Consider the following 17,436-nt stretch of genomic DNA (forward strand, 5'->3'; position numbering starts at 1 on the left):
TTGTGGTACACAGCAGTTTTCTAGCGTGCCGGCATTGTGGTCAATTTGGCATTGTAGTATTTCGGCGTTGTGGTGCGTCCCCCAATTGAGTCTCTACGGTCCCAATTGACTGCAATTACAGTATTTACAAAATAAAACTACCTTATCTGTCGAATAGAGACCATCAGAAGAACATTCTTAGGCCCTATCTAGTGTGTTTATGTCATACTTCGTTCAGTTACCGTAACGAATAGCCACCTAACAATAATAAATGCACGCATGTGCAGTAACCTAACAACCGAAAAAAAAAATCACATACATCCATCAATTTGTTTGTTGCAGTTTAAAATTGCCTAAAGTATTTTATGGTTAAGTAAATTATGAAGAAAAAACACTTGTAATTTTCGTTGATATCAAAATTTACGCGTTCTGAACGCGGTATCGTTTTTATCTACCGAACACGCTTGATTGTATGATTAAACAACAATCGATTGTTCGTAAACGTTCATGTTCTTTCTCGCATTCTTGTACTGCTACGTTGGTAACACGTTTATTGAGAAACACGTTTTATTTTGATAACTTCATGGCACGAGAAACAAATGTTGAAGCTTGTAATGTTAAAATGCAAAATATAAACGGTCCTGGATTACCGTCATCTGTGGTCGTTAACCTCGCCGTGATTTATTGCCACAGAATTTGGTTTTTGTGGTTATGGTTGGAGAAAATAAATTGTTTACCTTGTTTTGCCTAGTAATGTTGCCGGCACTGTGAAATGTATTTTTATGTAGTGTTTTATTTTTTATTGGTGCGCTGGTGTTACAAACGGAAGATGAATTATATCTAAATTATCTGTGTTTGTGGCAATTAAAGTTCAAATAACAAAATTTTGACCAATTTCGCGACGGAACAGTGGAAAATCGCAAAATTCACATTTTCGTAAAAAAAATGGCCAAAATCGCGAAATAACGACGGTGATTGGCGATCGCGAAAAGTACCTGTCCCTAGTATTATCTAATAAGCTTCACTGCAGAAAGAAAAAAAAAACAGATGAGCACTGGTTCTCTTCATAAAATCATTATGGAAATGTACTTGTGAAGTGTAACGGACTATAAAACGGGAAACGCTATGCTAAAATAATAAACTCTATGCGAGCTAAAATCACCGGCAGTGCACCGAGGAAGAATTTTTTTTGAAATTCCATGTCTAAAGGGCTGAAAAGGGGTGGTAAAGTTTTTAAGATGATTAATTATATATTTCAGTCAAACCTAAGAAAAGATATTGGTTACGAATAACACCAACAAAAATTTTACTAAGAGGTTAACAATACCCTGAAATCGGGCGAGAAATTGGCGGGTTAGTAGCTAGTGAATACTTAAATTAATGGAGAACAAGCCAACATAAATGCTGATATCGATATGAAATGTTACAAGGTGAGTCAAGACACAGGAGGGAATTTAGAGAGAAAAAAAAAATAGCACAGACGAACAAAGTAGGCTTATAACAATGAGACAGTTGCAGCCAGAACAGTCAGCTAAATACGTATTTGCGTGTTTGCATACACTTCTTGGTTGTTTTTGTACCTATTGTAATAGCATATCCATGGAAAAATTCAGTCGTGAATCTTCTGAATAAACAAACAAGCAAACTCCACAGGCCTGTATTCTTGTGACAATGGACTGGATAATATCTATATAATCCATTCAGAAGCCTTGCCGAACCTTTGATGAGGGGATGGATGGAGTTATTTGGGCTATCTGATCTGCTGCATCTGTCCTCCCCCGCGTGGCAAGCGTGTGTGTTTATCCGGGCTATCCGATTGGCCCCGTGGCGAGCGTGCGGTGTCGACCGGCAGGAAGGTCGGCGGCGGCGTGCTGGGCGCGGGGTGCGTGCAGGAGGAGATACGCTTCGTGATCTGCCCCGAGCTCTTGGCGGCCCGCCTGTTCACCCAGGAGCTGGACAGCACAGAGGCCCTCGTCGTCGTCGGTGAGTCTCCCTTGAGAACACGGTTCCTCCCGTGTCGCGTCGTGTCGTGCATGCACACCAGTACACTACGTTCAGATCCTTTTTAAAATGGACCCATTTGTATGTACGTATTTCTCATTTTTGTGTGTGACTGTTTTTTTTTTTTTTTTTTTTTTAAATATGAACACTTTGGGAGTTAGGATACTGAACAAATCATTTCCACGTTTTTATTTAAATCTGTAATATATCTATTAAATAAAAATATTTTAAATATTAATAAGGAAATTTTAACAAAAAAAAATGTTTTTTTTTTTTTTACTAGCATTACTAATGAAACTAAAAAAATAAAATTATAAATTTGATTTTTATGAATACAGTTGTTATGAATGTCACAGTGTTTTTTCTTTATGTTTGTCGGTTGGTCACGGACGAAAATTTTCTCCTTGCTTGTGTGTGTCCAACAAAAGACAGTAAAAATTAAAGATGGCCTCCTGGACACAAGTTGGTGCTGGGCGCTGCTAGAATTCACCAAAATTTTCGGGTGAATTCTTTAACTTCCATGGTCACGGAACACACTATGATGCAGTGTAAATTATTTTTCATGAATTAGTACCAAAATGTATGTACTACATAGATTGGAAAAAAAAAATTTTATATTGTAAAATTTTTATGTAATAACATTGGTACATTTTTCAAACTCAGATATACTCACTGATTTGTTTGTAGTGTTCCCAGTAGTTTATCATGTTTATTACCAATTATTGTATTGTAAAAAGTGCATCTTGTATCAGTCAAAGTGACATTGCTTTGGTAAAGTTTCGTATTGGTTGGAAATGGTGCTCTCTTTATGGAAAAAACTGAGTCCATAAAAAAAACACCGAAATCTCCTGTTTTAAAAACGAAATTGACCTAAAAATAAACCATAAAATCTTGTCTCTTGTCATGGCTAGAGGCAAGATTTCATAATTTTATTTATGAGCCAATTTTGTTTTTAAAACAGATTTTATTTTTATTATTTATGAATTATTTTATTCATAAAGATAGCATAATATTTAACACATGTGGGACAGAAATGTTTTATAATACTTATTTCACCAAAACTGTGTTTTGTTAACATATCATTATTAGTGTTATTTGAATGACTACAAGTTTTGCTCGTTTTGTGATTAAGTTCAGTAGGGCACTGTTGTCAGTCTTAACTGTTTGGGAACAAGTCTGAATAAATTTAAGATATTTCATTTTATTTAACTTACTAATTATATACCGTATTTAATCGCATAATGTCCGCACCTTTCTTTTTAAATACTTGAAATGGAATTTTTTAAAATCCACATAAAGTCCGCACCAGACAAAGCAACCTTGGCCACCCCTGAAAGGCACAGTAACGGGATGGAAAATTACGGACGCTGTCAACAATGCTTTGACCTTGAATTGTTCATTTCTCCGGAGCTGTCGCTGAGAGGGTTTTGTAGCGTGGTGAAACCGTCCGGACACAGAAACTCGCATTCCACTGCACAGCTGCCTAAGGGGATGGGCTATATATAGCACAAGCCAGTACATGTCAACTCACTACGTCACAAAGTAGGGGAGGTAGCAGAGAAGTGGTGGGGGTACAAGCACACGGTTTTTTTATACACACAGTGGGCAAGGGACAGGGAGGGAGGCTCGCCGGCGCCGGCTAATGCAGACATTAGACATCTGCCCCGTGCCGTCAGTGGCCATCTCAATGAAAGATTAAAAAAATATCTTTTCACGCAAAGCGTTTATTTTGTGTAGGCTGGCTGCGGCTTCTGAACGTAAGAGCGCACACGCGAGTGAGAGAAGAAAAAAATTATGAGTGGCGTCTTCCACTAATCGCTGGCACCCAATTATCTCGTCACCTGTCACATTTCTCACGTCCGCTGCGGAGGGTTGTCAGTCACCAGTGCTCTGCTAGTAATCTAATTATGAGAGAACAATTTTTTTACTCTACACAAAACTTAAAATTTTGAGGAAAAATTTTTTTTTTCTGAATTCATCTCATAATGTCTGCACCCCATTTTTTTTTGTCAAAAATGTAGCCTAATTACTGCGGACATTATGGGAGTAAATACGGTAACTTAATTTTTAGATATTTATACATGGTGCGCCTACAATAATTTGTATGTTTTTGAATGCACCCCGAATTCAAAACATTTGCGAACCACTGGATTAAGGTACTATTTAAAACTATGTAATCCTAGCTTTACAAATCCAAGTTTTTTTATGTTGTAGCTAAAGCACTATAAACATGGATCCGTCAAAGCAAAAACTGAAATAATTTTGGTTTCCTGGCAGGCTGTGAGCGGTACAGCTCCTACACGGGCTACGGGGACACCTTCAAGTGGGCCGGCGACTACGTGGACTCGACCCCGCGAGACAGCTCCGGCCGGCGGTCGTGTGCCATCGTCGCGATGGATGCCTTGCTGCTGGATGCCGCCCGGTCCCAGTTCGCCCCCTCGTGCATGCAGCGGGAGCTGAACAAGGTGACGCCGGCCTGCGCGAGGCTTCCGGCCGAGCGAATCGGTCCAAGCTCTTTTCAATATCCAGTTTGACTTCGCCAGGGAATTTTCTATTCGTTTCATTTGAAGCTTCGGTTTTGGTGCAAAAGCTTTGCATTTTGATGCGAAGCTTCGCGTTTTGTTGCAAAGCTTTAAAATATTGGAAGCCTGAGAGTCATTCAAGAAAATAATTGGTTTTTCCTTTTTTTTTTTTTTTTTGTGTGTGTGTGTGTGTGTGTGTTGTACATATATATTTTGCTTGAATTAAGTTGTGTAACTTAAAAAAACCAAATGGTGGCACCCTATCTGCTTTTATAAATACTCAATGTTGATGTTATAGATTGCCACCCCGGAACGACGCCTGTGCGTGTGGTGAGTGTGAGAGCGGGTTGCAGGCGTACGCGGGGTTCCACAGCCCGGAGCTGCCCGCGGGGCGGCTCTGCCCCGTCGCCACGGGCAACTGGGGGTGCGGCGCCTTCAGGGGCGACACGCGCCTCAAGGCCCTGCTGCAGCTGATGGCGGCGGGCGAGGCGGGGAGGCACCTCGCCTACTTCACCTTCGGCGACACGGGGCTGCGCGACGACGTGTTCGAGCTGCACGCCCTGCTGGCCAAGCACGGGGTCACCGTGGGTGAGGTCCCGACGCCTCGCGGTCGTTCCAGACTACTACACCCCGCATGACACTGTGCACCGAAGTGCACGGCCGCAACTAGGGGGGTGGGGGGGGGGGGGGGGGGGGTGCAAGCGTGGCATACGCCCCGGGCGCAAATCTGTGGGGGCGCCGAAATCGCTTGCATTGTAATTCCTTTCTACCACAACTGGTAACTCGGTAACTGGGGTAAAAAGTTTTTTTTAACTTGCATGCCAGGAATGTCTAATCTGATTTACAATACAACGTCTCAACATATTTAATGAACAAGTCTAGTGATTATACGGACTACTTTACGGACATAGTGGGTTGATGCATGGAAGGTACAGTAGCACATAAACTGTTACATGTAGGTATGGAAAATGCTTAAATAGCACCATTTTTCCGTGGGAGGGCCCCCGGACCCCCCGCTTTATTGGTGTGGTATGTGCAAAAAAAAAAAGAGGGGGGGGGGCATTAATCCATTTATGCCCCGGGTGCCAAAGACTCTAGTTGTGGCCCTGACTGAGTGCAGTGTATATCTTTGAATTAAGCAGCTTTATATTTTTTATTCAAATAATGTCTGTATTTCCGAATAGAAACTGTAACAAAGTGCACAGTTGGTAAAAATTAATTTATTGTGTTTTGTTATGCTCTTCTTATTGAAGCACTTTTAAATCACTAATGCTTGCCAATTAATTTTTTAATTTTTTTTCAGTATGTTTTCCACTAATTTATTACAAAATATTTTGTTGTAAAAATTGCAGTAATACAAATACACTATTTTACGGGAGTAAGTATTACAAAACGTTTTTTTTTTTTTTTTTTAATAACACCAAAATATTTTGTTTAAAAAACTAAATTGGACTAAAAATAAAACCATATAATCTTTTCTTTGCTAATTGATACACAGACCTCTGTAATATTAAGGGGCCTGCCTACGTAGGGGATTTTTATTTTAGTGTAACAGTATGATGCTTACTGGTGCTTTTACTAGCACATCTGTTGCAAAGCTATAAAACATTGGAAGCCAAGGATTTGCTTATGAAATTTTTATATCTGCGTGTGTGTGTGTGTGAGGTTGTGTGTGTGTTTTTTAATTGAACAAAGTTGTTTACTTAAAAACATCAAAAGAAGGCACTTCATTTGCTTTTATGAATGCTGAATATTAATATAATGCATGGTTATTTTATATTTTTATTGAATGATGTTGTATGTAGGGCCCAATTGGTTAATTATTTAATCAGTTGCAACATTACAAATGTTAAAAAATAATTTTTTTTCCAATCATGTGTTTTGTGAAATAAGTTCTGGAATAAAGTAAAAAATAATAATCTTTCAACATTTGTAATGATTACAAAAGCAATTGGGCTTTATGTTTTACACCATTCAGTAGAAATGATGAAATAAGAATGCATAAAATTATTTTGTGCATTCGTAGATTACGAAAGGTTTTGCCTATTTCAATAATAAAAATACACATTTTCAAATGTCACTTGAAGTACTGACAAATATCATAAAAACTGTTAAAAATTCACATTAACATTTATAATAAAGAAGGAACCTATCTCATTAAAATAAATGCCAAAATAAAAAAAATTACCAGATAAAACAATTTCTTGTTAATCATAGCACATTATTATGTTGGCCCCATATTAGTGCTCAGAAAGAAGGAAATTGATATCCAAATAATTGCTTTTTGAAATTTCATTGCTGTGTTACAAATCTATGTCTTACTATGTAATATGTAACGTAAATTGGTGTTAGTTTGAAATTTTTCAAAACAAAAAATGTGAAAATTGCTTAAAAATGTAAAAATTGATAATGTAAATAGGTTTCCTCGGATTAATGTGTCTGATCACACCAACCAGACAACTCTTCTCTTTAGTTGTGCTTATCTGTGCTTGTGAGATTAAATAGCACAGTTTCAAAATTTAAAAATTGGGGCTCCTTACTGAAAAGCATTGATTCTTAGGCGTCCAGTATTTTAAAGCTTCACATCAGTCGCCAAGATTTGCATCAGATTCGAAGCTTCAAATAAAATGGCAAATTTACTGGGCGAAGTCAAATTCTATACCATAAAACGGGGTGAATAGTATCAGAGTATCAGAGTGGTTTATAGGATGAAACGTTTGAAACATAATATTGCAGAAAATATTTGTACATATAAGTATGTATTAGGACTTAACATTAGAACTATTGGAACGGTGTATATTTTTTTTCTGCTAATTATACTTCAAGATATGTTACAAACTTTTGATCCTGTTCACCTCGTTTTACGGTGTTCAAAAGAGCTGTGATTGATGCGCGCCGATGGAAGATGTTGCGACGTGCCTGGAAGGCTGTGTGCGCGAGGCGTGAGGCGCGTGTGTGCCTGCAGGCGAGCTGTGGAAGATGCTGGTGCAGTACCACGAGCGGAGCAGAGGCGACGGAGAGATGCTGCAGAACCTCTACCCGTACCTGCGCAAGACCGTCGCGCGCCGCGCGTCCGCAGCCGGGAGCGCGCAAGCGCGAAGATCCCCGAGCGGCTCCGCGAAGCCCGGGCATGCGGTCAGGACAGGTAAGCTTGAAGAGTTTGTGCCTGTTGTCACATAGTACCTGCTCCTTTAATGCCAACAAATGTCAAGTGTTATTTACCGTGTTATTTTTACAAGGAAGCTCTTGCCATTTGGGCATTGTACTAAATGTGTGTGTGAGATTACAGTCAAACCATATTTAAATGCAAATAAAAATATGAAGGGACTATGAACTTAGCCGGTTTGTATTTATAAGACTATAAAAAATAATTAACTAGTATACAACTAAACTTCACCAACTCAAAAATTCTATTGTTACAAAAATAACATATACTCTTCTTGTGAAAAGTCCTCCAGTCCCTCGAAGTGAGATGGATTCGCACCAACAGATCTTGACATTAATAAGTCTTAATTTTTTTGTGTGTGTGTTACGTAGATGTACATAACAAGTAAAAAATGTGTGTTTAATATGATGTGTTAAAAATTACTTTTTTTAGAAAGAGCAGAATTTATTGAACGTATTGCGTGGTAATCCACGAGTGACGAGGTCTTGCCGTGTCTTGGCAGTCGCACAGAGCCCCAGCTGCGAGGCTTCGAAGCGCTCGAGCCCGTCCCAGGGCAAGCCGTGGCCCCGGCAGAAGCTCCTAAGCACGGACGACCTTGAGGCGCTGAGCGTGTTCGTGCAGGACGAGGCGGTGGCGGCCGGAGGGGGGACAGCGGAGGAGGGGAACACGCCCGAGAGCAAGCGCGCAGGGAGGAAGGAGAGGCGGGGGCAAGAGGGCCGGCTGCTCTCCTTCCTGGACGACTGCGACAAGAAGGCGCAGACCACTATAGTGGACTACTTCCGCCCCAAGTAGCGCCGAGAGCCCCGCCTGCCGCAGACACGTGCAGTTACTCTCCAAGTCTGTGATGAAAATTTTATCTTGCCAGAGGCCAGACTTTTGAGTTTGTCGCGTACTGGTCCCGAGTGGATTCGTGAGATCTTTCGAAATTATTGTGTTGACTAGATTTTTAGACTATGTGTAAGCTTTCGACCAAAATAAATGCACGCCTTAAATTTTATATAATTAATTAGTAAGAGCAGTAGTTTTTATTGTGCTTTTGCTTTCATACGACTTCTTTTTTATTTTTTATTATTAATTAAAATTGCAAAACAGTCCTGTTAAAATTAGTTACCTTATCTTATTAGATGAATATTTTATTAGGAAACTCAAACTTAAAGTTTTTACTTTGCTATCGATCCCCAGGAAAAATGAGGTCTGCTTAGGAAAAAAAAACTTTAAATTAAATACGTGCAAGCCTCATTCATGTTGATTCTAACACCTCACAACCTACTGTATTTATCATAGCAGCTTTTTGGGTAGTTGAACTGTTATACCTAAAAAAACATATCAACTTTTACTGTGTCACACCTGTCGGATCATGAGGAGGTTTTCTGCTGTGCCGTCTTCTATGAAGAAAATGTCATTCTCATGAGAGAAAACTGTCCACCCTTGGTTTAAGCAAAAACACACTTCTCCATTTGGGTTTTTGTTTTTATATGTATTTCTTCATAATGGGCCAGTGTGAATGTAATTTTTTCATGCAAAGCGAATATCAAATCAAAGTGTTATAAATTTTGCAAAGTCTAATCAAATTGCGAATATTGTTCTCAGCAAAGCTGTAATATATTTATGGAATGAAATACAGGATTGAAGAAAATAAATAATGGTTTAACATTTATAATGTTTGAACTGATTAAGTGGTTAACCAATTGGGCCCCATATATACATGTTAATAAATACGTAGAGCATTCAGAAAAGCAAGCAGAGTGCTACCTTTTGAATTTTTTAAGTAATTAACTTTATTCATGCAAAAAAATGACAACACAAAGAAAAATTATATTTTCATAAGCAAATGTTAGGATTCCAATGTTTTATGGGTTTGTTACAAATGTGAAGATTCACATGAGAATACCTGATAGTGATTTCTGTAGGCCACAGTAAGTTTAAATTTTTAATATTTTATCTGTAATTTATTTACAAACGGATATAAAAAAAAATCCAAGATATAGGACATTCCTCCATTTTACCAGATTTACTTGAATATAAGACAGTATCAAATGTAGGATCAATCTCAATCGCTGATCTTTAGTTCTTCTTAAAAAAATTTAAGTAATATATTTATGTCTAATAAAGTGAATGGTAATATGTACTGGTGCTTAAGATTTTAATTGTTTTATGCAGTGTTGATCAGAAGGTTTTGTGCACAGGCTGTTATAGTTGCCCTTGCATTAGGTTGGCTGCTTCAACCTTAAATAGAGTGTGGTTTTAGACTTGTAAAATGCTGAACCTCTTTCTGAAATACACAGTAGCACCCTTGTATACTTCAGTGTTTTGTCTGAATGTGACAGTTGACTAATTCCCCTCTTTTTTCCTGTCCCAAATACAGAATTACCATCATAATAAATAACCTGTTTTTGCATACATATTAAAGTGTTGATGGGTTTGTCTGTAATTGTAAGAAGTCTTAAGTTTTTGTTTCAGAAAATATTAACTTCAGAAAGTACAATACCCACACATTCTGTAAGTGTCTGTTCTGTTTGCATCAATTTTTTTACTCTGCCTTATCTTAACTTTATCTAACATTTTCAATTAGAGTTTGTACGTATGGAATGAGCGTCTTCTACACTTGTTCCCCCCCCCCCCCCCTCGCTCCCTTGTGGCATACATATTTATTCACAGTCTTGACTTCCCCTTTATGCCTGTTCCTCATCTGTTATTCTCGAGAGTTATTTAATTCCCATTGCTATCAACAGCCAGTCTATTCTATTCTCATCAGTGTTTTTATCTTTTCAGTTTTCACCACCAAAAATTATCAATTTTCCATGTTTAGATTTTTTGTTACCGGTGCTCTGAGCTGACCGAAATATGATTCAAAGGTTTTACATGTTATAAATTAGGTTTTCATGTGGCAATGCATTGGTTTGTTGGAAATATATGAGCTGCAAGGCACATATAAACTACTAAAATATGAAGCCAGTATTTTTTTTATTACAATAATTATTTTAATTAAAGATTCGTTGTGAAATTAATTTTCTTGTAAAAGTAAAGATGTCATGTTATTAATATTCGGAACTAAGAGGTTGCAAACACAGATGTACAGTACATACGCATAGTACTTTGTCTAAACAAAAACATACTATGTCTGAAAGTATACAAGCCATTGTTAATTTGCTTATGACAAAAGTTTATAAAACTCTAAACTTATACTTCAATGAAATGTGTAAATATATAGTAATTTTATCACAAATACCCTACTCCATATTTGTGTCATTAGCTCTCAATCTTATGTAAAGTAAGTATCAAAATTGTTTCATACTGTACCAGATTTAAAAGTGGGCGGGAAAAATGCTGTTATATTTGTTATGAAAATGAAACTATAGGTGCTGTGTTTGAATTGAATCAGCTTAAAACTTAATGTACTTGTAAATATAATTTTAGACAATAAATGTTTTATATTGAAAAATGTTTATATTTATTTCACACAGAACTTAATTCATAATAATCCCTTTGGGTATTGATTATTTATTTATTTTGTATTAAATATTACATAAATGTTAACGCATCTTCGCTTGAATTGGACAATTCATGGTTAGAATTAGTATAAAGAAAAAAATTCTTCATGAAACAGGTTACTTGTGTGGATGGAATCATGTGTAGGTACCAAGAATGATTGGAAGCCAAAGTCTGTAAACAAACAAACACGTACATTAAGTAACTTGCATTGGTGGTACACCAAATGTTTCACATTGCCTGTTGTACATTTCTGCATAGTACATTTCATGAGCAAATAAACATAGGTAGGTTGCTTGTGATTTACATAGATTATGCCTATACAGCCACAATATTACACAGATATCCACAAATGTTGGAGGGAACAAATAATTTTTATGACAGTTTATAACAAAAAAGTATATATTGTAGATGCTATTAGAAACTGCTATGTTAAAAGCGAAAAAGACTTCAATAAAAAACACCAAACCCCTGATTTTTTTTACCAAAGAATTTAATGAAAATACTGTCTGTCTTGTTAAAATTCACTAAACAGTTAATACATACTACTAAGTTTCCAAACATGTTAGAAGTTATACTTCTACGGAATTACTAAAATATTGACCTGAAGCATTTTAAGACACTTTTTGTAGCTCTTATGTACATGTTTGTATACGTTTTTGTTTTTGGTTAAATGACATCTGTCAGTAAATACCTACTACCTTACTACAAAAAAATCTTATAAATTGATTTAACATAATTTTAATTATTACCTATTATGTTATTTTTAAAAATGTTTCCTGAGACAAAATTTTGAACCACGTCCCTTGAGGTAATCAAGCGCTACTAAGCCTGTTGGGAACCAAGAAGGGGAATATATATTATAATCATTGTAATGCCAATTTTCTTATGTTTGAAAATTTGAAATTACTTTTCTACGATGACTATTGTAGTTGACCAGATATATTCCTGGGTAGTTACACTATCATAAAGTAACATTTGGTATGTCCCTTAGTATTTACAAAAGTTAATACGTATATACTGGTTTATATTGCTACATGTTTACACATTTATCTTCATCTACTGTTTAATTTTCATATGGTATAGTGAGAGCTATGATGTTTACAAATAAATTATAGATGCTACTTGGCGAACATTCTGGGAAAACAGTTGGCTAAGTCGTTTATAACTTACTAAAAGTGCTTACACATTGTGCAGCCTTTTAGCAGGAGATAAGGTACAACTCCAACTTTCATAAGTCTTCAGCATGGTTGAAAATGAATTCTAAACATCAATTTAAGTGAAACAAGTTTAAATGCTTTTTGCAAATTAAAAAAAAAAAAAAAACATGAAAACTAAGGAGGCATTAAAAATATAATATAAAAAAGGCACAACTCTGAAAAAGTGCATATTTAACTAAGCTGAAATTTCTCCAGCAATTATTTGCAGTTGTTTGTGTGTTATGGTTCCATAGTAATTGAACTCTCGTACTGAGGCATAAGTAGAAAATATATTTGTAAATAAAATCAGATGTTTACTATTTGAAAATCAATTTATTTTTAAGGGAAAAAATTAATTTTTATAATTATCTTTATTCTCGGAATCGATTCCCGGGTAAGTTTAAGACTTTTCGCTTGTAGTAAATGTCCTTTGTCATCTACCCGGGCACATACTCGGTGTGCAGAGCTGTAGAAGAAAACTTACATTATGTGAAAACTGCTCAAGATAATCAGAGTGGTGTCTGATTACAAAATCATTTAAGAATACGCTGAAGCTGGGTGAGTTCTGTTCCTCGTGTTAAAAGGAGGTTGAAAATGACTATTTTTTTTTTTAAATATAATTTTCAGGCATTAAAGATTTGGTATAGTTCCTTGAAAGCACTCAAAAAAATAAAAGAGGGGACCATGATGAGTTCTTGCCCCAGATAGAAATTAGTTTGATTAATTTCCCTTCCTCCATTCTAACTTATATTAATGCTTACGATCAAATTCTGGTGAAATATGAGACATTAAAGTCTTTGAAGGTTTTATTATATGAAATCATGAACACTCGATGCAAATCGAAAGGTATTGGTCAGTACTTTAAATTAGATGCTAATGGAATTTAATTTGTTCATTTATCCCCATTAATGTTCTGTATTCTTCACAGAAGAACTACTAACAAGGATCATGAAAAAGTATACGGCGTGGTGCCCTGCAACAGTACCTGAGGACTCGTCAAGTGCAGCCGTTACCTTGTTCAGTAGTAGTACGGGTAGCCATACGTGAGGCCCGAGTAGTAGGGGTATGTGTACAGGAACTGTGGCTGCGGCTGCGGCTGCGGCTGTGGTTGCGGTTGCGGTTGCGGCATGGGGAAAGCCGCGGCGCTCGCCAGGAGTGCCAGCATTGCGACGACCAGCAGCAGCTGCAACAATAAGCCAACATTTCCCACGTGTTGTGGAGGAACCTCCTGGGAACGTACAGTGTTCCGAGTGGCTTTATAAATGACTGTATTTCATGGAAGTGACTTTGCTCAGCGACGGGAATTAAAATTTATAATTACTAACCATCATCTCACGTCGCCAAGCACCTTTCTCGCCATGTTTTGGGCGTTTCAATATGGCGACGGTAAGATAAAAAAAAATTTGACTAACTATATCAGAGTGTGACGTCTCCTCACCATTCCAAATTCCATGATATTTAACCATTAAACTGCTCTTAAAACAATACCTGTAAGTTACAAATTCATACGTGAATGGATGATCGTTAGTTTGACTCTACTCAAAAAAACCTCTAACCGATGGCGAGCAAGCAGCTCTTTTTTAGTGTGCCACCTTTTGTATATGGCCTCGAGTAAAATGGTATATTTGTGTCTAAAACAATGTGCAGCCAATGAACATTTAGCCTTCCTGCAAGTCCGATATTCAGCTTGGTATTTAAATATACCGCAAAATTTTATGGTTTCTATGCATTATTTCTAGGGACGGAAATATTTACTTTTGCGTTGACCTCTAGGATAGACTCCACGATCATCTATCCACTCGGGCAAACTACACCTGCCCATTGGCTACTGACTCGTGACACCTGTTAACCGGGGTGCTTTTGATTCGATACTTCTCTTTAGGGTTTGTCATTGGCTCAGAGTCCTTCAAATAAACTGTGGCACAATCACTGAAGCAGCAAAAAAGGTAAACTAATTTGGATTCTACAGTATCGATAAATCAATTCGCGAACTATTCCGGTCTCTGGTTATAACTTAAGATAGGCTAGAATGCATTTCCATGATCACCTTTAACTGCGTCTTCATTTGTTCATAGTTAGAAAGACCAGAAAGATTTGCAGGATTCATTTCGCGATATGCTAGAATCGAAAAAAAAAGTTTCACTTATTGTTGCTTCAGTAATTGTACCACAGTTTATCTTAAGATCTTAAGTACTCTAAGCCAATGAAAAACTTTGAACAAAAGAAGTATCGCATCACAAGCATTCCAGTTAACAGGTGTCACGAATCGGCGGTTAATGATCCAGTGGCATTTTTCGGAGTACGTAGAAGCTTTGTGAAGTAGTACTTCTAGAGGTAGTTTGGACACGTTACGGAGGGCCAGAAACCAGTAGCACCATTACAAAATTCAAATGACCCAATCACAAGCAATCTGGCCGGAAGAAAAAAAATGTGGCATCATCCAATGGACGAAGGACACAGAATTATCTACGCGCGAGTGTGTGGAGTTAATCTTAGTACCATAAAACAAACAGAATTTCGCTAGTCTGGGCGCCATCGGTCGTTAGTTTGCACGCACGAATAAAAATTAAAAATTCCTGTACTTTAACAAAATATTCCTTTGTAAACCAGTGTCCAAGAAAAATAGTTTGTAATACTTCAACAAAGATATTGCAACTTCATACAAAGCATGTGTATGGTTATTTTTTGCGTATGTGAAATACATTTTCTCTAGATAATGGCTGAGTATCTCTTAAGAAAATTCGGAGATTCAATAATTGGACTTAACAGAAACTTTTTAACTATCGGAGGTACTGGGACAACACAAAGTATAAAATACCGGTTAAGAATCCAAACCCAGTATTACTGCCGAAACTATTTTGTAGTCATTAGAGACTGGAAAAATTCGCGAGTTCAATGACCTTCAGGATAGACTCCATGATCCTCTGCCTACTTAGGCAAACGGCGCCTGTTAGTTGGGTGCTGACTTTTGAGGTGCCTCAAGTGGGTAACTTGTGATTGGATACTTCTTTGACTGACGGTCTCTAAATGGCCAAGAGTCCTACATGTTAATAGTGAACCAAAAGCCCAGAAGCAGCACAATGGTATGATTATTTGAAATTCAACATACCACTAAATGAATCCGCGAATTTTTCCGTTCTCTAGTAGTGATACAGTAAACGTCAGAATTTTACGTGGATATTCCTGTTCCATTTACATGAAAGAAATAATCACAGCGTTTCTCACCAGTTTGTACATGGCGGTTGGGTTGTCGGCGACACCTGGATGCCTCTCGGAGTGGAGTGGAGCGTGGATCTGTAGCACAGCCTCCGCCGCGGGTGTTATATAGCGGACCGAGCTGTGGCCTCGGGGGGGTTGGAGGGTCGGAGGAGGGGGTGGGATCCAGAAGACTCCGCGAACCACCCGTGGCCTCGCCGGCGGACACGCGGGCGGCATGCCGATGAAGAGCTGCTCCAAGAGTTCGCTCACGCCTCGCGCGTCCGACACGGGGCGCATTACGTCACGTCACACACGCTGTTCTGCTCGCGGCGTCATCTCAGCGCTGTGTTTTTGACGTGACAACGTCTAATAAATCGACGAACGCCGGCTGCACGCACGAAAAAGTGTCCCGTAACGCACATTGACCCGTTACGCTCATTGTACGCTTGCGCCGCATCTATCTCTCTTCCACTCGATTGGAACAACCATCGGTTTGACTTTTTCGAGGCACATTAAACTTGAAACACTCCCATTAGTTTCCTACTTTTCCTATCATCGTCCTATCCTTAACAGAATAACACAGATTGGAAGAAGTTAAATAGCAAACATGTATAAAAGTTATAGTTAAAATAATCCCTTCGTTAAAGTAATAAACATATTTGAATTAATGAGTGCAAATGAAAGTAAATTTATCAATTAAATTGTAGATTTCATTTCACTCCTTCTTTGTATCCATACAAAATAGTGATAATTTCAATAAAAATGATTCAATTTTATTCATAAAAGTATGCAATCATTTTATAAATGTTTTGTTATGACGTTGTCACGTTAAACTAAGGTCCGTAAACCGACTTTACAGACAACCAATTTTTTTTTTTATGTGAAACCTTACCTTCATTGCAATTTGGATATTTCAGAAACACTTCATCATAAAACGACGGACAACATGACTCCGAAGACGTAACATCCAGTTTTCATAAGAGGAGATAGATGTCGAACAATTGGACATCGCGTGACCCAAGTTTCGAACTGTTCACGGGTGTGTTCAGGCCAAGTGAAAATGGATTCCACCTGGCAAAAATCAGCATTCCCTGAAATTTGGAAAGACTGTTACCACCTGAACGGCTCTCTTGCGCGAACTGGTGCCAAGAAGGTTATGATCGGTCAGTGAAGTATAATTTGTGGCTGGAATGTACTTAACGGTATACCTGAGCCATTTCAATACGGGACTTGCAAAAGAGCATTCAAAACGAAAATCACCTATCCTATCACACGACGCAGAAGAGTATGTAAATGATGCTGTAGTAAAAAATATGTCGCGAAGAGAAAGAATACCAGGAAAAAAAGTAACGGATGGACACTTGGGTCGCCGACCAAAGTTATTTGTCGCTTCACGATGCAATGCGATAATAACGCCGGTTGCAGACACTTTACTTCTGCTTTATAAGCCCCGTCTCTTCGGCGGTTCTTGCTTTGAGAATGCAATCCCCATACGATATCCAGGGGATATAACAGCTTTGTGGCGACTTAAACATATTTTTGTAAGTTTATACCCGACCAATATTTTTTAATGTCCAGTAAGTTTTTTTTATTAGTAATATCGAGATTTGACCGTTTCTAAAAAATGGTTTTGTTGAACCCTCAAAGTAAGTCTGCAGCAATTACAAAATATGTGGTGGGGGTATATAATTACAAAAATTCCTTGTGCTAGGCACTTAAATGTTCGTTTTAATGTGCGAATGTGTGGATGCTGTTGCCTGGGGACGATATTTACCCCGTCTCCGATAAGCCCTTGACACAGTTGATGGATATCTCCAGTTCATGGCGGTTGCACAGTAGAGCTGAAGGCAGGGTTAGATGCCTCCATTATCTATCTTAATAT

At 37.9% G+C, this 17,436-nt stretch overlaps 1 protein-coding gene and 1 long non-coding RNA gene across 7 annotated transcripts in view; one reads left to right on the forward strand and one right to left on the reverse strand.

Moving 5' to 3' along the window:
• LOC134539196 (poly(ADP-ribose) glycohydrolase) overlaps positions 1-11,110 on the forward strand; it is a 25,088-nt gene extending 13,978 nt beyond the window's left edge. For 5 of the 6 annotated variants that reach the window (XM_063380971.1, XM_063380975.1, XM_063380972.1 and 2 more), the window contains 5 exons: positions 1,832-1,962; positions 4,258-4,445; positions 4,856-5,090; positions 7,468-7,647; positions 8,171-11,110. In XM_063380971.1, the coding sequence (XP_063237041.1) occupies positions 1,832-1,962; positions 4,258-4,445; positions 4,856-5,090; positions 7,468-7,647; positions 8,171-8,460 (1,024 nt within the window). In that variant the 3' untranslated portion in view covers positions 8,461-11,110. The remainder of the gene's footprint in view (positions 1-1,831; positions 1,963-4,257; positions 4,446-4,855; positions 5,091-7,467; positions 7,648-8,170) is intronic. The other variant, XM_063380976.1, reaches the window with a different exon arrangement.
• On the reverse strand, positions 10,983-15,714 carry LOC134539197 (uncharacterized). Its single transcript, XR_010076278.1, has 3 exons — positions 15,582-15,714; positions 13,370-13,539; positions 10,983-11,331 (listed from the first exon to the last, which is right to left on the reverse strand). It is a non-coding gene; the product is annotated as an uncharacterized LOC134539197 (long non-coding RNA).
• Between the last annotated feature and the right edge of the window lie 1,722 nt (positions 15,715-17,436).

This window comes from Bacillus rossius, chromosome 15 (genome assembly GCF_032445375.1).
Source record: "Bacillus rossius redtenbacheri isolate Brsri chromosome 15, Brsri_v3, whole genome shotgun sequence".
NCBI lineage: Eukaryota > Metazoa > Arthropoda > Insecta > Phasmatodea > Bacillidae > Bacillus > Bacillus rossius.